Source organism: Macaca thibetana, chromosome 19 (genome assembly GCF_024542745.1).
Source record: "Macaca thibetana thibetana isolate TM-01 chromosome 19, ASM2454274v1, whole genome shotgun sequence".
In the NCBI taxonomy this organism is placed as follows: Eukaryota; Metazoa; Chordata; class Mammalia; order Primates; family Cercopithecidae; genus Macaca; species Macaca thibetana.
The window spans coordinates 43640050-43664409 of NC_065596.1; the positions used below are offsets into that span (position 1 = coordinate 43640050).

Genomic DNA, 24360 nt, shown 5'->3' on the forward strand with positions numbered 1-24360 from the left:
CCCACCTCCGCCCCAGTTTCCTTCTACACGCCTCAGTCTCCAGCTTTGAAAACTGGGCAGGCGCCCCCCCGATCCGCACCCCCACCCCGACCCCCACCCTTTCCCCACGCACTCCCCGCCCGGTCGCGGCTGTCCACCGGCCAAGCTCAGGCGCGTCCTGGCCCAGGGCCGGGCGGAAGGGAACCAGTCCAGGGCCAGCCGGGCTGCGCCGGGGGCGCGCGTCCGGGAAGCGCCCCTCCTGCCCCGCCCCTGGCCCAGGCCCCGCCCCGTGCTTGCTGTTTAAGTAGCCGGCTCTCCCTGCCAGCTTCAGCCTGACTTCAGCGCTCCGACTCTCGGCCGACTCCCCTCTAATGGCCAACCGCTACACCATGGATCTCACTGCCATCTACGAGGTGAGTCCCCACCGCACGGCACCCCCGGTACCTGCACACTTGACTCCCCAGCTCTCTAGCGCCGCAAACTCCATCCCGGGACGCTTGCCTCTCTTCTCCAACTGGGGCTTCCTAGCGCCCTGCCCTCCAGCCTGGGGCCCCTGCCTCCCGCTCAGACCAGCTTGGTGATTTGGAGGTGAAAATGGAGCCCACGACTCCCGGCTCTTGGCCCAAACATGGGTGGGGCGGCCCGTGCGAGTGGAAAGTCGGAGAACTTTTCTCAGACCTAGGCTGCCTGGAGGCGGAAGTGGCCCCCACACCTGGCTCACCCCTAGTCGTTGCTGAGGGCGTGGTTTTGCGCGGAGGCGTCTCTGGGGCTGAAGTCTCAGGGTGGGGGGGATCCGACTTCTGTGTCTCCAGTCCCTGACCGTAGTTCTCTGAGAACCCTAAAACCGAAGCCATCCGGACTCCTGGGTCAACTTTGCCCGGTTCCTCCAGTTGTGAAACTGGAGATCCTGACGCGTGGGTCATATCTGGGGAGGGCAAGAGACCCAAAATTGGGAAAAAGTGGTGTGCCCTGACTTCGGGGCCCCCTCTTGGTCCAGCCGGGAAAGCCGGGATTCCTGGGTCCCTCGGGATAAGGCCTCGGTCGTGGGTAAACTCAGAACCTCCAAATCTGGGTTCCTGGCATCCGGAACCCAGGGGTTTTTGCAGGCGGGTGGGGCTCAGGCCAGGAGCCCACAAACCGGCCTGGCAAGCTCTAGTTCCCTGCAGCTGGGGTGGGGCGTCGCCCTGCATTTTCGGGTACCTTAACCGACCCATTTCCGCAGAGCCTCCTGTCGCTGAGCCCTGACGTGCCGGTGCCATCCGACCATGGAGGGACTGAGTCCAGCCCAGGCTGGGGCTCCTCGGGACTCTGGAGCCTGAGCCCCTCCGACTCCAGCCCGTCTGGGGTCACCTCCCGCCTGCCTGGCCGCTCCACCAGCCTGGTAGAAGGCCGCAGCTGTGGCTGGGTGCCCCCACCCCCTGGCTTCGCACCGCTGGCTCCCCGCCTGGGCCCTGAGCTGTCACCCTCACCCACTTCGCCCACTGCGACCTCCACCACCCCCTCGCGCTACAAGACTGAGCTATGTCGGACCTTCTCAGAGAGTGGACGCTGCCGCTACGGGGCCAAGTGCCAGTTTGCCCATGGCCTGGGCGAGCTGCGCCAGGCCAATCGCCACCCCAAGTACAAGACAGAACTCTGCCACAAGTTCTACCTCCAGGGCCGCTGCCCCTATGGCTCTCGCTGCCACTTCATCCACAACCCCAGCGAAGACCTGGCGGCCCCGGGCCACCCTCCTGTGCTTCGCCAGAGCATCAGCTTCTCCGGCCTGCCCTCTGGCCGCCGGACCTCACCACCACCACCAGGCCTGGTCGGCCCTTCCCTGTCCTCCAGCTCCTTCTCGCCCTCCAGCTCCCCGCCACCACCTGGGGACCTTCCACTGTCACCCTCTGCCTTCTCTGCTGCCCCTGGTACCCCCGTAGCTCGAAGAGACCCCAGCCCACTCTGTTGCCCCTCCTGCCGAAGGGCCACTCCTGTCAGCGTCTGGGGGCCCTTGGGTGGCCTGGTTCGGACCCCCTCTGTACAGTCCCTGGGATCCGACCCTGATGAATATGCCAGCAGCGGCAGCAGCCTGGGGGGCTCTGACTCTCCTGTCTTCGAGGCGGGGGTTTTTGCACCACCCCAGCCCGCGGCAGCCCCCCGGCGACTCCCCATCTTCAATCGCATCTCTGTGTCTGAGTGACAAGTGACTGCCCGGTCAGATCAGCTGGATCTCAGCGGGGAGCCACGTCTGTTGCACTGTGGTCTCTGCATGGACCCCAGGGCTATGGGGACTTGAGGGACAGTAATCAAGTAATCAAGTAACCCCCTTTTCCAGAATGCATTAACCCACTCCCCTGACCTCACACTGGGGCAGGTCCCCAAGTGTGCAAGCTCAGTATTCATGGTGGTGGGGGATAGAGTGTCTTCTGAGGTTTTTGACAAAAAAAAAAAAAAAAAAAATGTAGCATATTTAAGGGAGGCAGTGAGCCCTCTCCCCACCTCTTCCCTGCCCAAATCTGTCTCATAGAATCTTACGTGCTGTGAATAATAGGCCTTCACTGCCCCTCCAGTGTTTATAGACCTGAGGTTCCAGTGTCTCCTGGTAACTGGAACCTCTCCTGAGGGGGAATCCTGGTGCTCAAATTACCCTCCAAAAGCAAGTAGCCAAAGCCGTTGCCAAACCCCATCCATAAATCAATGGACCCTTTATTTATGACGACTTTATTTATTCTAATATGATTTTATAGTATTTATATATATTGGGTCGTCTGCTTCCCTTGTATTTTTCTTTCTCTTTTTTTGTAATATTGGAAACGACGGTATAATTATAAGTAGACTATAATATATTTAGTAATATATATTGTTACCTTAAAAGTCTATTTTTGTGTTTTGGGGCATTTTTAAATAAACAATCTGAGTGTAAGCTGGGATCCTGGCTTCTTCGCGGTCTAGAGACAGGAATGGGGAGGGAGAGGGTGACTTTTTGGAAGCTGGGTGCAGTCAACTCTGCTTCTCCGAGCCCCGCGGCGCTTACCTGGCAGGAAGTGACGTCACCGGGCCTGGCAGTTCACCTGAAAGGGTGGGACCAGGTGAGGTCACCAGATGGGAACCGGGGGAGCCAGTTCCCGGGCGTCGGGGGCGCTGCGCTCCCGTCCTGCCGGGCTCCTTGACCTAGCTCTCGGGCGGGCGCGGGCGGGGACTGAATGTTTCCGTCCCCACGGGGCCGCGGGAGGCGGGAGGGGCCGGGTGGGGAGGACGGAATGTGCCGGGGCGCGCGCCCAGAGCGAGCGGGGGCGGGCGCGGGGCGGGGCAGCCTGGGGTAGCGGAACCCGTTTCGGGACTAGGGGTTCCGGGGGGGCTTCGACACCTTCTGGATGTTGGGGAAGCGGGTTTTAGGGTCTCAAGAGTTTAGGGTCTCAACATTTGGGAGTCTCAGATTGTGTCCCCTAGCGCTTTAGACTCTAGACCCCTGGTGGCTCGGAGTGGCAGATTTCTGGCCACCGGGACCCTGGAGCCCGGGAATGACTGGGTCTTGGCATTTCCGAACCTTGGAAGCCCGAGGCCTCGGACACCAACCAGGGTCGGCCCCGCGAGGCCAGGGCGTGTGGGTAGGGGCCGCGCGTCTAGGAGGGGCCCCGGGGGAACAGCGTCTTCAGACCATACAAGGCCAGCGGCGTCAGGACCAGCCCCGGGGCCCCGCGCCCGGAAGCCGCCCTGCGTCAGCGCCTGCGGCTCGGCCCTGCCGCCCAGCCTTCGCCCCCCGCGACCCCTCTTCTTTCTCCTTGCCCCGCTCTCCCTCCTCTTCCCTCCCACTTCCCTCTTTTCTCCTTTCCCTACCCTCACCCTTCCTCCTCCTTTTCACTTCCTCTTCTGCACCCTGCTGCCCCGTCCTACGCCCTTTGCCTTCTGTTCTTCTCTCCCCCTCCAATTTGTCCCCTCCCTCATTATTCCTCTCCCCCCACTTTCAGCCTCCCCATCCTGCCGTCTCTTACCCCCTTTCTCCTCCTTCCCGTCTCCCTTCTCTCTCTTTTTCCGTCCTTCCTTCCCTCTCCACCCTTTCCTTGCCCTCCCACTCCCCATTGTCCTCTTCCCCTCTTCCCCCAAGACTTACTCCTCCTCCTCTTCTCTCTCCTTCTCTTTCCCTCCTCTCCCTTCTTTCTACCCTCCTCAAGCCTCCCTCCAGCTCTCAGGCCTCCTTGGCCCTCTCCCTTGCTCACTGACCTTTGGTCTCCTCTTCCAGGAAACTGCCTCCTTTATGGGAAAGGGCTCAGGCCCTGATAAGTAGAAGAGGGTCAGGCGAGAGGGAGTCAGAACCCCTGAGATGCAAAGGCAGCGGAGGGGCAGACACCAAGAGCAAGCAGTGAAGAGACATTTGCTGAAACAGAGCCTTGGAGACTGAAAGAACAACATTCCTGGTCCTTCCTTTAGCCAGATCAGATTCTCTGCCCCTTCCTCAAAGAATCCCTCATGTAAGAAAATGGCACCTCCCACCATCTGCCAGGGCTTAAGCCAGAGACCCAGGAGTATCCCTTGACACTTTGCTCTCAAACCCACACCCCAGGCCAACAGCGATCCTGTCTGATCCACCTGAAAAATAGATCCACAATCCACCTGCCCCCACCATGACCCCCACCCCGGTCCTAGCCAACATCGTCTCCCATTTGCATCTTCATAGCAGCCCCTGTCCCAGTCTCTGCTCTAGCCCGTGCCTTCAGTCTCTCCTTTCCCCACTCCCCAACGAGACAACCAAACAAAGCCTGTTATGAGACCTGAGTCAGATCACATACAAGTTAAAGTCCTAAGTCCTCCCCACAGCCCACACAGTCGCGCCCATCGCTTACCCCTCCCCCTTGGTCACTCTGCTCCAGCCATACTGGCCTCCTAGCTGCTCTGCCAAGTCTGGTCTGCTTCATCCATAGGAGCTTTGCACTAGCTGTTCCCTCTGCCTGAACACTCCCCAGGTGTCCCCATGGCTCACTCCCTTCCTTCAGGTCTCTGCTCAAAAGTTGCCTTCTCTGAGATCCTCCCTGACCACTGCTGTTGCAATCCACACCCCACCTCCAACTACTCCATCCTCCCTACCTTGCTCGACTTTTTCCATGACATTATCATCACCACCTAACATTAAAATGTACTTAATTCTTATGTTGACAGCAATCTGCCTCCCCACTAAAATGTCACGTCCTCAGGGGCAGGGACTACTTGTTTACTGCCGTATTACACACAGCTAAAGGAAGCCAGGCGCATAGTGAATGTTCAATACATGTTAAAAAAACAAGACTCAAAAACGGAAAGGAAACATAGTTTTCCTTTTCAACAGAGGTTGAAAACTCCAAGATAGATAAATATGTTCATCTGTAAAAGAGGCATTAAAAAGAGAGAGAAATACGGAGGAGGCAGTCATATACAGTTTGCCCAGGACACACATCTCTACAAAAGTCAAACTGCACTCAAGTCCATGCCCAGAGCATCTAATAAGAGACGATACCCCCACCTGGTGGCTGAGACGGAAACGGCACCTTCCTACAATACAGAACACCCAAAGGACCGTCGCCAAAGCCCTAGGAGTCTTTTGAGCCCAATAATTCAAAAGATAGAAACGTTCATTCATCTAAGTGATGTAGATGTTTTGGTTGGTTTATAAGATGTATAAGTTTATAAAAACTGATGAGAAGCCAGGCGCGGTGGCTCACGCCTGTAATCCCAGCATTTTGGGAGGCGGAGGCTGGTGGATCACCTGAGGTCAGGAGTTCTAGACCAGCCTGACCAACATGGAGAAACCCCCTCTCTACTAAAAATACAAAATTGGCGGGGCGTGGTGGCACATACCTATAATCCTAGCTAATAGGGAGGCTGAGGCAGGAGAATCGCTTGAATCTGGGAGGCGGAAGTTGCGGTGAGCCGTGATCGTGCCATTGCACTCCAGCCTGGGCAAACAAGAGTGAAACTACGTCTAAAATAAATAAATAAATAAAAATAAAATAAAAAATAACTGATGAGAAAAATATTAAAAGTGCTCCAGGTGAGGATCGAACTCACAACCTCGGCATTGCTCCGCTCGCACTGTCATATAAGTACCGCGCGCTAACCGATTGCGCCACTGGAGCTCCGGCCGCACCCCTCCGCCGGGGACTTCTTCAGTGGTTCGTAGCCACGTGACCTCACCGGAGGGCCCCACCCTGTATTACACATGCAAATTTAAAACTTTGGATTGACCAATAGGAGACAGTGCATCGCCAGTTCCTGATTCTCACGCCTCACGGCCCTTGCTGTAAAAGGGAAAAGTCAGCGAGGCGTTTGGAATGTAGGGGTGTCGCCTACCAGAAGGACGCGCCTCCTCATGAATATTCAAAATCAGGGGTGGGGTCTTAACCCTTCGCTGGCCGGCCGGCCGGAAGGCAGCCCCTCCCCCCCACAGGCGGGAACAGGATGTAAGCCCCGGCGACAGCGGGGGAGGGGAAACCCCGGGCGACCGCCCCCTGCCTCACAGCTGGACCGGACTCTCCCGCCCCAGATGTGGCGCCGCCGCCGTCACACGAGCCCCGTGTCACCCAGCCGGGAGCCCGAGAGGTCCAGAGGCTCGGACCCGGGCGTCCGGAATTTCTGCACCGCATCCTGAGAGACCCCGAAGTCCAGGCCCCGGCGCTCAGGCTGGAGGACTTGAGCCATCCAGGTGCGCAGCGCCCCCTCCTGGAGCAGCCGGGAGCCCGGACGTCACCCCGGGGGACCCTGGAGGCCGAGCGCCCCATATTCCCGGTTTCAAGAACTCAGGATCCAGGACCGTAGACTCCCTCCAGGGCTCCGATCCCAAGACCCCGCGTTGGAGGAACTTGAGATCCGGACTTCTAAGCGCCCCAACCAGTTTTGAGCTGCAGCGTCCATCACTTCAAGGGGACCCAGGACTTTGGGACCCCCCTGTGCTCCTACCTGGAGGGAGTTTCAATCCTGTCCCTGGAATTAGGGGAACTCAGAAATCCACCCCCCACCCACGGCCCTACCTAGAAGACTCAGGAATGTGGGTCCCCAGCGCCCCCATCTGAGGCTCCAGAGTCGAGGCTCCTAGCATCCCCTACTTAGAACACCGATAAATTCCGACTGCGGGACCCCAGTCTCCGAGAGACCCCAGATTCTATTCCTGGAGCCTGAGAGCCCGAAGTTCACGCCCCTGAGTCTGGGCTCCGCACCTCCCCGGGGACCGCGTCGGGGTCGCGCAGGAGCCGGGCTGCCTCGGGCCGGGGCTTGAGGCTCCCCGGGAGGTGAGGGGGGAGGCGAGGGGCCCAGGCAGACTGGGGGAGGGGGCGGCGCCACTGCTGAACAATGAGGGGGCGTGCCGGCGGGGGGCGAGCCGAGACGCCGGCGGGAGTTGGGGGCTGGAGGGGTGTGGGAAGGCGCTGGGGAGGCTGCGGCTGTGGGGACCGCGATCGGGGTTCGGAGAGACCGGCCGGAGGGGGTGCGAGGGCTCGGGGCCAGCGCCCCAGCGCGCAGCTCTCGGCGGGGGAGGGAGCCGTCTGCAGGACCCTGGCATCCGGTCCCCCAGCCTCCGCCCTCCCCTGGGACCTCGCGGCCTCCCGCCCACGGCTTTTCCCAGCCCTGCCCCTCGCCCTCCGCTCCAGCCGGAGCCCAAACGTTCCCAGGATCCCTAAGCCTCCGGCCCCAGACAAACGGGACTCGCAGCTTCTGCGCCTCCCGCTCCGCTCATTCTTCTTTGTCTCAGCCTTTCCATCTTTTTCCCCAGGTTCTCTCTCCTTGTCCCCTTCTTTCTGTCACTTTGTGCCTCCCCCATTAGTTACTCCCAGGGGCCCCTCCCTGGATTTACACCACGTTGCTAATATTCAGCCCCCATCTGTGAGTTTGGGCGACGGAGAGGCCCATGGGGTCCTGATATCCAAGAAGGGGCTCTTTCTGCAGGACTCTGCTGGGCCGCTCAGCCATGCCAGAGGGAGCCCAAGGACTGAGCCTCTCCAAACCTAGCCCAAGCCTCGGGTGTGGCCCAAGAGGTGAAGTGTGTGAGTGTGGCACCGTGTGTGAAACTCGGACAGGTGAGCCCAGAGGCAGGGGCGGAGCCTGTGGGGCATTTATTCCTGGGCGATGCTGGCAAGGCAGGGTGATGGAGACAGCCCAAGGCCAACTCGCACAAAGCTCCGAGTCTGGTGGGGGAGGCGGGCCCATCCCCAGGCAATGACAGGCCAGAGGGGGCAGCGCTGGGCAGAGTGGTCAGGGCTGTGATCAGGCTGTGATCGTGGATCCTCCGAGCTCGGAAGGTCAGGGGAAGGTTCCTGGAAGTGGGAACATCTCAACTGAGAAGTGGAAGATTAGGGGGAAGGAGTTGGGCAAAGACAAGGAAGAGTATTCTACATGCAAGGAACAGCATGTGCAAAGGCCCAGAGGTGAGAAAAGCCTTCATGTAAGTGACTGAAAGAAGTTGAGTGAATGCAGAGTGTAAGAAGGGGTGGCCGTGGGAAGAGAACTGGCTGGAGGGATCTGTGTCGGCCACATTGCCCAGTGCCCTGTGGATCTGAGAATTTTGGACTTTATCCCCAGGGGCAGGAAGGGGTTATGCTCACTGGAGTGACACAGTCAGATGGGCAAATTAATAAAGGTCTACCTAGCTGATTCATGAAGGTGGATTAGAGAAATGGAAGCCAGAAGTCCAGAGAGGACCGTAATGGGAGAGGATGGGACTGGACCAAGGGAGGACAGTGGGGAGAGGAGGAAAGAACTTGTGGGAAAGCTGTTGGACAGGCGTGGGTGAGGGTGTGGGCTGAATGCATGAAAGGCTGTGGAAGTCCGGTGCATGGGGAGATTTCTCTGACCTCCTGTTCCACACCCCAGCAGCTCCTGCAGCCCCCACCATGACCTCCCCCCGAGGTTCTGGGAGCTCCACATCCCTGAGCACAGTGGGCTCTGAGGGGGATCCAGCCCCGGGACCCACTCCAGCCTGCTCAGCCTCCAGGCCAGAGCCCCTTCCAGGGCCCCCCATCCGCCTACATCTCTCTCCGGTGGGGATCCCAGGTTCAGCCAAACCCTCAAGGCTGGAGCGTGTGGCCCGGGAGATCGTGGAGACAGAGCGGGCCTATGTCAGAGACCTCCGCAGCATTGTGGAAGTAAGCCGGGCAGACACGCTAGGGCAGTGGGTACCCAGGCCAGCCCCTTGGCTCCTGTAATCCCAGTCATCCCCACAGGACTACCTGAGCCCTCTGCTGGACGGCGGGGTCCTAGGGCTGAGCGTGGAGCAGGTGGGCACGCTGTTTGCCAACATTGAGGACATCTACGAGTTCAGCAGGTCAGGGGCAGGGGGGACAGGCAGGGGGCATTGATTGGTTGGAGGGTCTATTTCCTAACCCAAACTTCGGAGCTTCGTAGTGTCCTGTCCAGGCTGGTATGTGGGGTTGTGACATTGAGCAAGGATCCGGGATCATGACTGGGAGTGAGGACCCAGAGTAAGGGAGGGGCATAGGGGATGGGAGTCAGAGGACCTGGATGAAGCCCAAACACCGGGACAGGGTCCCGGCATCAGGACGAGGCCTTGGGGCTGTGTCAGCTCTGGGCTCACAATGAATCCAAGAATCACGTGGGGCCTGAAGGCCGGGACAGCGTGAGCATGTGTGTGACCCCTTAAGCCTGATTTGCCTGGGACTTTTCCAGTTTTAGCACTGAAAGCCCTCGTCCTAGGAAACTGCTCAGTCCCGGACAAACCAGGATGGTTGGTTGCTGTGGTAAGGAGGACGCTGGGGTCCAAGGATCGTGACACGGAAAAGTGCCTTGACGAGGTCTCCGGATTACAGCAGGATCTTAAGATCATCCTAGCTCTTTAGGTCATGACATGACACCCCTAGGCTCATGCCAACAGTGACACAAGTTCAAGCTGAGGAATGAGAAGCTGTCCAGGGACAAAGTCTAAGCAGGTTACCATGTCCCGTGTAGCCCTCAGAGGACCCTTCCTCCGGACGTGACATCCCCTTAGGAGATGCTGGCAGTCAGCAAGCCCCGAGCCCCAGCAGACCACTGGGGCCTCAGCCTCCCGGAGGCCTCCCATGGAGGGGTTCGTGGAGGCAGGCGGGTCCTCACCCTCCCCTCTCCCCCGTAGCGAGCTCCTGGAGGACTTGGAGAACAGCAGCAGCGCCGGGGGCATTGCCGAGTGCTTCGTGCAGAGGGTGAGTGGAGGGTTGGGGGGCTCTCGGTCCTAGATGGGGCCTTTGTAGAGGGGGGAGAGCAGGCTTGGGCTAGGATGGAAGGGGGGTCGTGGGAAGCCAGGACCTGGGGTCTCCCTGACTCCCATGTCACCCGCAGAGCGAGGATTTTGACATCTACACATTGTACTGCATGAACTACCCGAGGTGAGGGGCAGGAGCCCCTGCCGGGCCTCAGGCCGTGCCCACAAGCCGATGTGCCAGTCACCCTCCCTCTACCCCCGACCCATCCAGCACCGACCCCTGCCAGGCTGTGACAGTAACTGAACCTCTCCCTCACTGCCCCACCCCCTGTCAGACCCTGACCCTTCCCAAACCCTGGCCCCTCCCTAACCCCTCTTGTCCCCGCCCACTGGAACTGACTATCCCCCACTGACCTGTGCTGTGCCCCCAGCTCCCTGGCCCTGCTCCGGGAGCTGTCGTTGTCTCCACCAGCAGCGCTGTGGCTGCAGGAGCGCCAGGCCCAGCTTCGCCACTCACTGCCCCTGCAGAGCTTCCTGCTGAAACCTGTCCAGCGCATCCTCAAGTACCATCTGCTGCTGCAGGTCAGCTAGGGCCCCTGGAGCCAGGCCGGGGAGGGCGAGGTCCTGTCCCTTGACCACTGTTGATGCATCTGGAGGGTGGACAACAGGCTGTGCCACCTGGGGAGGGATCCAGTCCCTAGAAACTGAGCCAGTGGGCCAGGTGCCGTGGCTCACACCTATAATCCCAGCATTTTGGGAGGCCGAGGTGAGAAGATCACTTGAGCCCAGAATTTCAAGACCAGGCTGGGCAACACAGCAAAACCTCACCTCTATAAAAAATTTTTTAAAATTAGCCGGGCACAGTGGCTTACAACTGCAGTCCCAGCTACTTGGAGGCTGAGGTGGGAGGATTATTTGAGCCCAGGAGTTCGAGGCTGTGGGGAGATGTGACTGTGCCACTGCACTCCAGCCTGGGTGATGGAGCAAGACCCTGTCTCAAAAAAGAGAAGAAAGAAAGAAACTGGGCCAGCGTTTGGTGTAGGGTCTTGCTGGCAGTGACGCCTGGCACCAGCTCATTCCACTTCCTGTCTCTGCCTGTTTGTCTTCCTCCATCTCTGCCCCTACCTTTTTTTTTTTTTTTTTTGAGACGGAGTTTTGCTCTTGTTGCCCAGGCTGGAGTGCAGTGGCGCGACTGCAACCTCTGCCTCCTGGGTTCAAGCGATTCTCCTGCCTCAGCCTCCCGAGTAACTGGGATTGCAGGCATGTGCCACCATGCCTGACTAATTTTATTTTCTTTTTTTTTTTGTATTTTTAGTAGAGACAGGGTTTCACTATGTTGGCCAGGCTGGTCTCGAACTCCTAACCTCAGATGATCCACCTGCCTCGGCCTCCCAAAGTGCTGGGATTACAGGCGTGAGCCACAGCGCCCAGTCCTACCTTTTTTTTCCCTTTGAGATAGAGTTTCGCTCTTGTCGACCGGGCTGGAGTGCAGTGGTGCGTTCTTGGCTCACTGCAACCTCCATCTGGGTTCAAGTGATTCTCCTGGCTCAGCCTCCTGAGTAGCTAGGATTACAGGCGCACACCACCATGCTCGGCTAATTTTTGTATTTTTAATAGGGACGGGGTTTCACTATGTTGGCCAGGTTAGTCTTGAACTCCTGGCCTCAGGTGATTTGCCCACCTCGGCCTCCCAAAATGCTGGGATTACAGATGTGAGTCACTGCGCCTGGCCTCTGCCCCATCTTTATATTTCTCCATCTCCTGTTGCTCTCATTCTCTTTTGCCTTCTCTGTTTTTCTCCCCATCCCTGTGTGCCTGGTGGCTGCCTGACAGGAACTAGGGAAGCACTGGGCGGAGGGCCCAGGCGCTGGGGGCCGCGAGATGGTGGAGGAAGCTATTGTGTCCATGACAGCGGTTGCCTGGTACATCAACGACATGAAGCGCAAGCAGGAGCATGCAGCGCGCCTCCAGGTGGCCCCAGGGTGGGCTGGGGCTTGCTGGATGAGGGAGTGAGCGAGGGGGCTTGGGGGCGGGGGTGGGGGGATATCAGTGCCTCAGAGGTTGCCTTGGAGGGTTTGCTGGGACAGCACGGCCCTGTTGCTAACCTCCCTGTTTTGGTGTGTATGTGTGTGCTACCTACCTCTGCTTGTCTCTGTGCCCGGCGCACCTGGCGGTGTCCCAGCAGGAAGTGCAGCGGCGGCTGGGTGGCTGGACTGGCCCGGAGCTCAGTGCTTTTGGGGAGCTGGTGCTGGAGGGCGCGTTCCGAGGAGGTGGAGGGGGCGGCCCCCGGTTACGAGGGGGTGAGCGGCTGCTCTTCCTGTTCTCTCGGATGCTCCTGGTGGCCAAGCGCAGGGGGCTGGAGTACACCTACAAAGGCCACATCTTCGTGAGTTTGGGGATGGGGTGGGGCTAGAATACTACCTACAAAGTATACCCCAAATACTTGTATCTGTGTGCCCAACAGTGTGGGCCAGGGGACCCTGCCACATTTTCTTGAGTTAGAGAATGGAGGTCAAGGGAAGGTTTCTTTCTAGTGTATAGAATAAGAGCTGCCCCAATTAAGAGAAAAAGGAAGAAGGCTGGGCGTGGTGGCTCATTCCTGTAATCCCAGCACTTTGGGAGGTCGAGACCGGCAGATCACTTGACGTCAGGAGTTCGAGGCCAGCCTAGCTAACAGGGTGAAACCCCGTATCTACTAAAAATACAAAAATTAGCTGGGTGTGGTGGCGAGTGCCTGTAATCCCAGCTACTGGGGAGGCTGAGGCAGGAGAATTACTTGAACCCAGGAGGCGGAGGTTGCAAGGAACCAGGATTGCGCCACTGCACTCCAGCCTGGGTGACAGAGCGAGACTCCACCTCAAAAAAAAAAAAAAGGGGGAGAGGAAACCATACAGCCTTATGGGGTACATCTTCCTAGGGAGTAGGACCCAGATACACCTCCAAGGGTGTCTCCGTACAAGGGGCATCACGGAGCCCAAGGACTCTGAGCTTGCTGCCCCTCTCTTTCCTTCCAGTGCTGCAACCTGAGCGTGAGCGAGAGTCCCCGAGACCCTCTAGGGTTCAAGGTGTCTGATCTGACCATTCCCAAGCACAGACACCTGCTGCAGGTGAGCATGTAGTGGGGTCAGACTGGCAGGGATCCCCCAACCTCGAGACCTCACACCTGACCCCCTGACTCTACTGCAACCCACTCCCAGGCCAAGAACCAAGAAGAGAAGAGGCTGTGGATTCACTGTCTCCAGCGCCTCTTCTTTGAGAACCACCCCGCCTCCATCCCTGCCAAGGTACAGCTCCCGCCACAGCCAGGGGCCCTCTGAGTGCTGGAGACACCGTCCCTCAATAGTACCTCACCGTACTAGGAGACGCCCCTGCCCGATGCCGGAGCAGTCTCTTACAATGTGATTGCTAAAAGTGCAGAATTCTGCTACTGGGGTTTGAATCTTAGCTCTACCATGTCCCTGCTTTGTGATCTCGGGCAAGTAACTTAACCTCTCTGAGTCTTAACTTCCTCACCTAGAGGAATGATAGCACCTTCATCCTAGGGTTGTGGTGACGATTAATGGTCACCAGCCACGTCGTCATGGGCTTGACCAATAGAAGCACCCATCAGCTGGTTGTGGCAGCTCATGCCTTATAATCCCAGCACTTCAAGGGGGTGATGTGGGAGGATGACCTGAGCCCAGGAGCTCGATACCAGCTTGGGCAACATAGTGAGACCCTGTCTCTAAAAAACATTTTTTAATTAGCTGGGGCTGGCCGGGCACGGTGGCTCACGCCTGTAATCCCAGCATTTTGGGAGGCCAAGGCGGGCGGATCACCTGAGGTCGGGAGTTCGAGACCAGCCTTACCAACATGGAGAAACCCCATCTCTACTAAAAAAAAATACAAAATGGGGCCGGGCGCGGTGGCTCAAGCCTGTAATCCCAGCACTTTGGGAGGCCGAGGCGGGTGTATCACGAGGTCAGGAGACATCCTGCCTAACACGGTAAAACCCCGTCTCTACCAGAAATACAAAAAATTAGCCAGGCGTGGTGCTGGGCGCCTATAGTCCCAGCTACTTGGGAGGCAGGAGAATGGTGTGAACCCAGGAGGCAGAGGTTGCAGTGAGCCGAGATCGCGCCACTGCACTCCAGACTGGGCGACAGAGTGAGACTCCGTCTCAAAAGAAAAAAATACAAAATCAGCCAGGCATGGTGGTGCATGCCTGTAATCCCAGCTACTTGGGAGGCTAAGGCAGGAGAATCGCTTGAACCTGGGAGGCGGAAGTTGCGGTGAGCCGAGATCACGCCATTGCACTCCAGCTTGGGCAATAAGAGCAAAACTCCGTCTCAAAAAAAAAAAATTAAAATTAAAATTAAATAGCTGGGCTGGGCGTGGTGGCTCACGCCTGTAATCCTAGCACTTCGGGAGGCCAAGGCAGGCGGATCACCTGAGGTTAGGAGTTCGAAACCAACTTGGCCAACATGTTGAAACCCCGTCTCTACTAAAAACACAAAAATTACCGGGCATGGTAGCAGGCACCTGTACTCCCAGCAACTCAAGAGGCTGAGGCAGGAGAATCGCTCAAATCGGGAGGCAGAGGTTGCAGTGAGCCGAGATCACACCTTTGCACTCCAACCTTAGCGGGCTGTGGTGCACATCTGAAATCCCAGCTACTCAAGAGGGTGAGGAGGGAGGATCGCTTGATCCCAGGAAGTAGAGGCTGGAGTGAGCTATGATTGCACCACTGTACTCCAACCTGGTGGACAGAGCAAGATCATTAAAAAAAAAAAAAAAAAAAAAAAAAGAACAGCACCCGTTAATGGGCATGACTATGGTGCTTAAAGCATCCTCCCTGTGGTACTCCAAAATCGACCCACCTCAGCCCTTATCCTCCTGTCTTTCAGGCAAAGCAAGTTCTCCTTGAAAACAGCCTGCATTGTGAGTTGGGGCCTTGGGCTGGGAGGGTGTGGAAGCAGAGGAATTACTTCCAAGAAAAGTTGGCTCTTAGCCCCAAAACTCTCCCCACAGGTGCCCCCAAAAGTAAGCCTGTCCCAGAGCCCCTGACACCCCCACTTGGGTCTCCTCGACCTCGAGATGCTAGAAGTTTTACCCCTGGGCGAAGGAACACAGGTAAAGGCGGTGGATCCCTGAGTCCCGGCCCTCAGCCCTCACTTCCCTAGGACCCGGGAGCTGGGCTCACGCGGGGCTCTGGCCCTCCCTCCCACAGCTCCATCTCCTGGGCCCTCTGTGATTCGCCGAGGCCGCAGGCAGTCTGGTGAGCGCTCACCCCTAAGGGTGATCCAGGCATCGGGGTGGGAGCTGGGCTCCTGACATCACTGTGTCCTCCCCGCAGAGCCGGTGAAGGACACTTATGTCATGTTCCCACAGAACGGTCAGTGACTGCCCTGGCTTAGCCTGGTCCATCCCTGTCTGTCTCCTGGCGGGATGTCTGTGGTGGGCTGGGGAGGGGTGGTCGCTTCAGCTCATCAGTTATGGGGGATCACTCTTTTTCCCTTACATCTCACTAATGTTTTTCTCTCTCTCATCTCTCCGTCCTCAGCTAAGCATGGATTCAAGGTAAGAGATATCTCGAGATAGGGTCTGGGCACCTTGACTTCTGGGTCTGATAGAGAAGGGAGCTTGAGTTCCAAAATCCTGGGTCTGAATGGGAAGGGGATTGGAGCCAGACAGAATAGCTCATGCCTGTAATCTCAGTACTTTGGGAGGTCAAGGCAGGAGGATTGCTTGAGCCCAGGAGTTTGAGACCAGCCTGGGCAACATGGCAAAACCCATCCCTACAAAAAGTACAAAAAAATTAGCCGGGCACACCAGTGCATACCCATAGTCCCAGCTACTCCGGAGGCTGAGGTAGGAGGATTGCTTGAGCCTGAGAGGCAGAGGTTGCAATGAGCTGAGGTCGAGCTACTGCACTCTAGCCTGGGTGACAGTGAGACTCTGTCTCCAATAAATAAATAAAAATTTTAAAAGAAAAATTAAAAAAATTTTTTTTGATTGAGCCAGCCACAGTGGCTCACACCTGTAATCCCAGCACTTTGGGAGGCCGAGGCTGGTGGATCACCTGAGGTCAGGAATTTGAGACCAACCCGGCCGACAAGGAGAAACCCCGTCTCTACTAAAAATACAAAAATTAGCTGGGCATGGTGGCAGCCACCTGTAATCCCAGCTACTCAGAAGGCTGAGGCAGGAGAATTGCTTGAAGCTGGGAGGTAGAGGTTGCAGTGAGCCGAGATCGAGCCACTGCACTCCAGCCTGGGTGACAGAGCGAGACTCTGTCTCAAAAAAAAATAAAAAATAAAAAATAAATTAGCCGGGCGTGGTGGCAAGTGCCTGTAGTCCCAGCTACTTGGAGGCTGAGGCAGGAGAATGGCATGGACCTGGGAGGCGGAGCTTGCAGTGAGCCAAGTTCTCGCCACTGCACTCCAGCCTGGGCAACAGAGAGACTCTGTCTCAAAAAGAAAAAAAAAAATTTTAAAAATTGTCCAGCCTGGGTGACAGAGCAAATAAATAAATAAATAAACAAAATAAATAAATAAATAAACAAAACTTAAAAACAAAAGAAAAAAAAATTGGCCAGGTATGATGGCACACACCTGTAGTCCCAGCTACTCAGGAGGCTGAGGTGGGAGGATTGCTTGGACCCAGGAGGTCGAAGCTGCAGTGAGCTATGATCGCACCATTGCACTTCAGCCTGGGCAACAGAGTAAGACCCTGTCTAAAAAAAAAAAAAAGCATGGCCGGGCGCGGTGGCTCAAGCCTGTAATCCCAGCACTTTGGGAGGCCGAGATGGGCGGATCACAAGGTCAGGAGATCGAGACCATCCTGGCTAACACGGTGAAACCCCGTCTCTACTAAGAAATACAAAAAATAGCCGGGCGAGGTGGCAGCGCCTGTAGTCCCAGCTACTCGGGAGGCTGAGGCCGGAGAATGGCGTGAACCCGGGAGGCGGAGCTTGCAGTGAGCTGAGATCCGGCCACTGCACTCCAGCCTGGGCTACAGAGCGAGACTCCGTCTCAAAAAAAAAAAGGCCGGGCGCGGTGGCTTACGCCTGTAATCCCAGCACTTTGGGAGGCCGAGCGGGCGGATCACAAGGTCAGGAGATCGAGACCACGGTGAAACCCCGTCTCTACTAAAAATACAAAAAAAATTAGCCGGGCGCGGTTGTGGGCGCCTGTAGTCCCGGCTACTCGGGAGGCTGAGGCAGGAGAATGGCGTGAACCCGGGAGGCGGAGCTTGCAGTGAGCCGAGATCGCGCCACTGCACTCCAGCCTGGGCGACAGAGCAAGACTCCGTCTCAAAAAAAAAAAAAAAAAAAAGCAAAATCCGGGCATGGTGGCTCACGCCTGTAATCCTAGCACTTTGGGAGGCTGAGGCAGATGGATCACTTGAGGTCAAGAGTTTGCAACCAGCCTGGCCAACATGGTGAAACCCCATCTCTACTAAAAATACAAATACTAGCCAGACATTGTGGCAGGCGCCTGTAATCCCAGCTACTCAGGAGGCTGAGGCGGGGGAATCGCTTGAACCTGGGAGGCGAAGGTTGCAGTGAGCAGAGACGGCACCATGGCACTCCAGGCTGGGTGACAGAGCGAGACTCCATCTCAAAACAAACACACACAAATGAAGGGGATTGGGGCTTGGGGTCCTCTACGTGAGGGAGGAGTCTCGGCTTTTGCCTTCCATTGCTTTCCCTCCTTCACAGCATGCTGGCAGCGAAGGTGAACTCTACCCCTCAGAATCTCAGCCAGCAGTTTCAGGCTCTGGACCGCCTGAGGACCTAGAGGATGCTGGACCTCCAACACTGGACCCCTCTGGGACCTCAATCACTGAAGAAATCCTGGAACTGCTGAATCAGCGAGGCCTTCGAGATCCAGGGGTGAGATGGCTGTCCCATCATGGTGTCCTTGGGCCTCTGGGTGTGGGCACACAGACCAGGGACCAGGTAGGCCAGCCCATGCGCATACCTTTTTTTTTTTTTTTGAGATGGAGTCTTGCTCTGTTGCCCAGGCTGGAGTGCAGTGGCGCGATCTCGGCTCACTGCAAGCTCTGCCTCCCAGGTTCAAACGATTCTCCTGCCTCAACCTCCTGAGTAGCTGGGACTACAGGTGCCTGCCACCATGCCCGGCTAATTTTTTTTTTTTTTTTTTCTGTATTTTTAGTAGAGACAGGGTTTCACCGTGTTGGCCAGGCTGGTCTTGAACTCCTGACCTCAAGTGACCCGCCCACCTTGGCCTCCAAAAATGCTGAGATTACAGGCATGAGCCACCGTGCCCGGCCACCATGCTGATATCTTTGGCTTCTTCTCCTGTGCCCACTGTAGCCATCCACACATGACATTCCCAAGTTTTCCGGAGACTCCCAGGTGCCTGGCGACAGCGACACCCTCACATTCCAAGCCCTGCCCAGCCGGGACTCTTCTGAAGAGGAGGAGGAGGAGGAGGAGGAAGGACTGGAGATGGATGAACGGGGGCCTTCCCCACTCCATGTCCTGGAGGGGCTTGAAAGTTCCAGTGCAGCTGAAATGCCCAACATTCCCTGCCTTACCAAAATTCCTGACGTGTCCAACCTTCCTGAAATTCCCAGCCGCTGTGAAATTCCCGAAGGTCCCCTCCTTCCTAGTCTCTCTGACATTTCTGGTGTTTTTGAGATGCCCTGCCTTCCAGCCATGCCTAGTGTCCCCGACACCCCCAGTCTTTCTAGCACTCCCACCCTCCCCTGTGACTCCTGGCTCCAGGGGCCTCTGCAGGAACCAGTTGAGGCTCCAGCCACCAGGAGAGAACTGTTCTCTGGAAGCAATCCTGGGAAACTGGGAGAGTCACCCTCAGGAGGCAAGGCAGGGCCAGAGGAGGATGAAGAAGGGGTATCATTCCCAGACTTCCAGCCCCAGGATGTCACCCAACATCAGGGATTCCCAGATGAGCTGGCATTCCGCTCTTGCTCAGAAATCCGGAGTGCCTGGCAGGCATTGGAGCAGGGGCAGCTGGCCCGGCCGGGCTTCCCAGAGCCACTGCTGATCCTGGAGGATTCAGATCTGGGTGGAGACAGCGGGAGTGGGAAGGCTGGAGCCCCGAGTTCGGAAAGGACAGCATCCCGAGTGCGAGAGCTGGCCCGGCTTTACAGTGAGCGGATCCAGCAGATGCAGCGGGCGGAGACTCGGGCATCAGCCAATGCCCCCCGCCGCCGGCCTCGGGTTCTGGCCCAACCCCAGCCGTCCCCCTGTCTGCCCCAGGAGCAGGTGGAGCCAGGTGAGGTCCGGGTACGTGGTTGGCAGAGGTGGTCCCCGCTGGGGTAGTGGTCCTGACTTGATCCTCTTTTTGCATTCAGGGCTCCTGCCTGCCTTTGGACACGTGCTGGTGTGTGAGTTGGCCTTCCCGCTGACATGTGCCCAGGAGTCTGTCCCCCTGGGTCCTGCTGCCTGGGTTCAAGCTGCCATACCTTTGTCGAAGCAGGGAGGCAGCCCAGATAGCCAGGGTCTACATGTTTCAAATTTGCCTAAGCAAGACCATCCAGGCATCCACGTTTCAGCTGCTATCCTGCCTGAACAAGGAGGTTCCCAGCATGTCCAGGCTCCAGCCGCTACACCTTTGCCCAAGCAAGAATGCCCCCTACACCTCCAGGTGCCAGCTCTTACAACTTTCCCTGATCCAGGCCACCCGGAAATCCAAGTTCCAGCTACCACTCCTTTGCCCCAGCATAGAAGTCACGTGGCTATACCAGCTCCATCCACTGCCTTTTGTCCTGAGCAGGGACACTGTGTGGACATCCACGTTCCCACCACTCCAGCTTTGCCCAAGGAGATTTGTTCTGATTTCACAGTTTCAGCCACCACTCCTGTGCCCAAGCAAGAAGGTCACCTAGACAGCGAGAGCTCAACCAATATCCCACTAACAAAGCAAGGAGGTTCCAGGGATGTTCCAGGCCCAGACCCTGTCTGCAGTCAACCCATCCCGCCTTTGTCTTTGCATGGAAGCAGCCTGGACCCCCAGGGCCCAGGCGACACCCCACCGCCCTTGCCATGTCATCTCCCAGACCTTCAGATTCCAGGCACCTCACCTTTGCCTGCACACGGAAGCCACCTGGACCATCGGATCCCAGCCAACGCCCCACTGTCTCTGTCCCAGGACCTCCCAGACACTCGGGTTCCAGCTACCACACCTTTGCCCCTGCCACAAGGCCTCACAGACATCTGGGTCCAAGCCCTCCCAACTTCACCCAAGCAGGGAAGCCTCCCAGACATCCAGGGTCCAGCGGCTACACCTCCACTTCAGGAGCCAAGCCTTACAGACACACAGGTCCAAAAACTCACACCTTTATTGGAGCAGAAGAGCCTCACAGATGCCCATGATCCAGCTACCACACCTTTACCTGAGAGAGGAGGCTCTCTAGACATTCCGGGCCTCTTACCCACCCCATTTCAGACCACCATGGTTTTGTCCAACCCAGGAGGCTCCTTCACCCTGCCATCTCCACCTGTCCATCCAGCTGTTGCTCCATCTAACGTTCCCTCTCCATCTACCCATCTTCCAGTCCCTCATCTCACCTATCTACCTTGCTTATCCAACTGTCTGCCCTCTTCACCCACCCGTCCCTTTATCATTCTACCCCCATCTGGCATTCCATCCCTCCATCCATTTATCCACCATCCCACTTACCCATCTTCCCCAGCCAGCACTCCATCCATCCATCTCTCCCTCCATATTTCCATCTGTGTCCATTCACCCACTCATTTTGCCATCCATACATATTCACCCAGCCATCTCCCAGTCCATCGACATACCCATCCCTCCATCACTAGACTTTTCTGGGTCTTAGTACTATGACACTTCAGAGACAATTCCATGCTGATACAGGGGAGATCAATTTTGGGGTTCTGGAATAAGTCTGTCCCACATCTGTCTTGATTTCCCTTGGCATCCTCACCACCAGTTCCTCATGAATATCCCGGTTCTTGTGCCCACTCACATACCTCAGATCCCTTCACTCCTCCCCCCAGTTGGCAGCCTCCACAATTCATCCACATGCTCCCTCCCCCAGCAAAATAATTCAGGTCGTGGAGACAAAAGGCTTTTATGTTAGGTTCTGTCTGCCCCCTTGTTCCAGCAGTGGTATGCCCAGGGAGAGGCACAATTTAAGCAGTGTCTTTGGTGCTGATATTAGCTGCTTTCATCAAATACTTAGCATCTTGTGCTTTAGCACATTATTTATGTAAGCTCCCCTGGGATTCTCTAACGCACCCTGGTGTCCTGGCTATGAATTCAAGTCCCATCTTTACTGATTTGGTGTGGGTCCTGCCTCTGAGCCGGTTTTCTCATCTACAAAATGAACACAACGGTACTTCCCTCCTGGGATCATTGAAAGATTTAGGGAGCGTATCCTCCCACTTCCCAAATATGTTTGAACCTCTGACTTGCTTAGGAGCATCATTCAAATCACAGATCTAGTCCTGACTGACTGAATCAGGACCCCCAGGGCAGGAGGAGCTTGGGAATCTGATTTTTTTTTTTTTTTTTTTTTTTTTGAGATAGAGTCTCACTCTGTCACCCGGGCTTGAGTGCAATAGCGCAATCTTGGCTCATTGCAACCTCCACCTGCTGGGTTCAAGCAATTCTCATGCCTCGGCTTCCCGATTACAGGCATGCACCACCATGCTCAGATAATTTTTGTAATTTTAGTAAAGACAGGGTTTCGCCATGTTGGCCCAGGCTGGTCTCAAACTCCTGACCTCAAGTGATCCGCCCACCTTGGCCTCCCAAAGTGCTGGCATTACAGGCATGAGCTATCATGCCTGGCTGGGAATCTGATTTTTTTTTTTTTTTTAAACAGAGTTTCCCTTTTGTTGCCCAGGTTGGAGTGCAATAGCATGATCTCAGCTCACTGCAACCTCTGCCTCCCGGGTTCAAGTGATTCTCCCACCTCAGCTTCCCAAGTAGCTGGGATTACAGGCGGCCACCACTACGCCCAGCTAATTTTTGTATTTTGTAGTAGAGACGGGGTTTCGCCATATTGGCCAGGCCATAGTGGTCTTGGAACATAGTGGTCTTGAACTCGACCTCAGATGATCCGCCTGCCTTGGCCTCCCAAAGTGCTGGGATTACAGGCGTGAGCCACCACACTCTGCCCAGGAATCTGAATTTTCAGCAATCAGTTAACAGCAAATAAGCTGCAATTTACTGGATACTAAGCACATACTATGAGCATTACAGCCACTTTATATAAGCTCGTTCACTGTCCTCATAACATCCCTAATATGCAAGTAAGCATGTTTTTTAATCCTCAGTCTGTGCCTGCCTCAGTGAGGAAATTGAGGCAGGCACAGAGAGGCTAAGGGATTTGCCTAGTCACACAGCTAGGAAGGTGCAGCACTGAAACTTGAATCCACACAGCTTTGCTCAAGTCTACCATTAAATTTGCTTGTCCTGGCCAGGTGCGGTGGCTTATGCCTGTAATCCCAACAGTTTGTGAGGCCGAGGCAGGTGGATCACTTGAGGTGAGGAGTTTGAGACCACACCAGCCTGGCCAACATAGTGAAATCCTGTCTCTACTAAAAATACAAAAAGCAGGCCGGGCGCGGTGGCTCAAGCCTGTAATCCCAGCACTTTGGGAGGCCGAGGCGGGCGGATCACAAGGTCAGGAGATCGAGACCACAGTGAAACCCCGTCTCTACTAAAAATACAAAAAATTAGCCGGGCGCGGTGGCGGGCGCCTGTAGTCCCAGCTACTCAGGAGGCTGAGGCAGGAGAATGGCGGGAACCCGGGAGGCGGAGCTTGCAGTGAGCCGAGATGGAGGTGCACTCCAGCCTGGGCAACAGCCTGAGACTCCGTCTCAAAAAAAAAAAAAAAAAAAAATACAAAAAGCCAGGCGTGGTAGGCGCCTGTAATCCCAGCTACTCATGAGGCTGAGGCAGGAGAATCACTTGAACCTGGGAGGTGGAGGTTGCAGTGAACTGAGATTGCGCCACTAGACTCCAGCCTGGGAGACAAGCAAAACTCTGTCTCAAAAAAATAAAACAGGCCGGGCGCGGTGGCTCAAGCCTGTAATCCCAGCACTTTGGGAGGCCGAGACGGGCGGATCACGAGGTCAGGAGATCGAGACCATCCTGGCTAACACGGTGAAACCCTGTCTCTACTAAAAAAAAAATACAAAAAACTAGCCAGGCGAGGTGGCGGGCGCCTGTAGTCCCAGCTACTCGGGAGGCTGAGGCAGGAGAATGGCGTAAACCCGGGAGGCGGAGCTTGCAGTGAGCTGAGATCCGGCCACTGCACTCCAGCCTGGGCGACAGAGCAAGACTCCGTCTCAAAAAAAATAAATAAATAAAAATAAACAAATAAAATATCCATAAATGTGCCTGTCCTGTGCCAGGTGCTGTTCTTGCCAGTGGGGATACAAGAGAGAACACTGCCTTGCCAGCATGAGGCTTGTGGCCTGGTGCTGTGCACGCCTCAGGGGATTCTGATAATTAGCTGAGTACAGTTGCCAGCACAGGGCCTGGCTCAATAAATATTAGCTGCTGGCTTCTGCTCACTTACTGTTTATTGACTGGCTACTGTACACCAGGGCCGGGGCTGTGTCCTGGGGGCCCTGGGGCGACAGAGGTGAACTCCTTAGCCTGGAATGATCCACTCCACTGCAGCCTCCCCAAGGTCAGGACCGCAGCAGCCGATGCTCCCCTCCTCCGCCCCAGCTGCACATTCCCGGCTGAAGGAAGTTCTCAGCCTGGCTTGGGCTTCCAGCGGCGTCGGAATTCCCGGTATTCGAGGAGGCAGGGAGGGAGAAGGGGCCTGTCTACTCCAAGGCCTGGAGCTGGGAAGGAGAGGCAAGCCCCTTTCCAGTCCAGATGTGTCCCAGCTGTGCCTCTGGGAAAGAGCCAGGAGCCTCAATAAGGGGGTCTCTGGACCCCCCGGGAAAACCATGGGCGCCAGGCTTGCCTCCGCCCCTCCTCCTGGTGTCTGTGAATTCCATTCCTCCCTCCCGCCCAACTCCTACTGCTGCTTCTCGGCCCCAGCTCCGTCACCTCCTCAGGAATACCTTTCCTGCTGGCCTACCTTGGTTCCGAGGCCAGTCCGCATCAGAGCTACAGCTAAATCAGGCTCCGAAAGGATAAGAATGGTGCCCGCTGTCCTCTCCGGGACATTTAGGTCAATGCCAGCTAAACCTAGTTAACCCGAGTTAACTCTGGCTGCAATGCAAAACTTGGCGAGCTGCAAAACATTTTGCCCCTAGGGTAGCTTTCTCATCCTGTATCACCAAT

The 24360-nt window shown here is 56.5% G+C and overlaps 4 protein-coding genes, 1 long non-coding RNA gene and 1 other non-coding gene across 6 annotated transcripts in view; 3 read left to right on the top strand and 3 right to left on the bottom strand.

Annotated features, from left to right (window-relative positions):
* GMFG (glia maturation factor gamma) overlaps window positions 1-24360 on the bottom strand; it is a 257896-nt gene that overhangs the window by 79608 nt on the left and 153928 nt on the right. The window lies entirely within an intron of this gene.
* Window positions 1-24360, bottom strand: part of PAF1 (PAF1 homolog, Paf1/RNA polymerase II complex component) — a 231254-nt gene that overhangs the window by 21363 nt on the left and 185531 nt on the right. The gene's annotated exons all lie outside the window — the stretch shown is intronic.
* Window positions 289-2881, top strand: ZFP36 (ZFP36 ring finger protein). Its single transcript, XM_050769255.1, has 2 exons — window positions 289-392; window positions 1202-2881. Exons 1-2 carry the CDS (start codon window positions 351-353, stop codon window positions 2156-2158), a joined length of 999 nt encoding a protein of 332 aa, XP_050625212.1. The 5' UTR covers window positions 289-350; the 3' UTR covers window positions 2159-2881.
* On the bottom strand, window positions 5973-6065 carry TRNAI-UAU (transfer RNA isoleucine (anticodon UAU)). Its single transcript is given in 2 exon segments — window positions 5973-6008; window positions 6028-6065. It is a non-coding gene; the product is annotated as a tRNA-Ile (tRNA).
* SUPT5H (SPT5 homolog, DSIF elongation factor subunit) overlaps window positions 6380-24360 on the top strand; it is a 71156-nt gene continuing 53175 nt past the window's right edge. The window contains exons 1-5 of the mRNA XM_050768886.1: window positions 6380-7214; window positions 7867-7997; window positions 8791-9062; window positions 9141-9241; window positions 10046-10132. Coding sequence (XP_050624843.1) covers window positions 7889-7997; window positions 8791-9062; window positions 9141-9241; window positions 10046-10132 — 569 coding nt within the window. The 5' untranslated portion in view covers window positions 6380-7214; window positions 7867-7888. The remainder of the gene's footprint in view (window positions 7215-7866; window positions 7998-8790; window positions 9063-9140; window positions 9242-10045; window positions 10133-24360) is intronic.
* On the top strand, window positions 20571-23273 carry LOC126942159 (uncharacterized). Its single transcript, XR_007721512.1, has 2 exons — window positions 20571-22681; window positions 22980-23273. It is a non-coding gene; the product is annotated as an uncharacterized LOC126942159 (long non-coding RNA).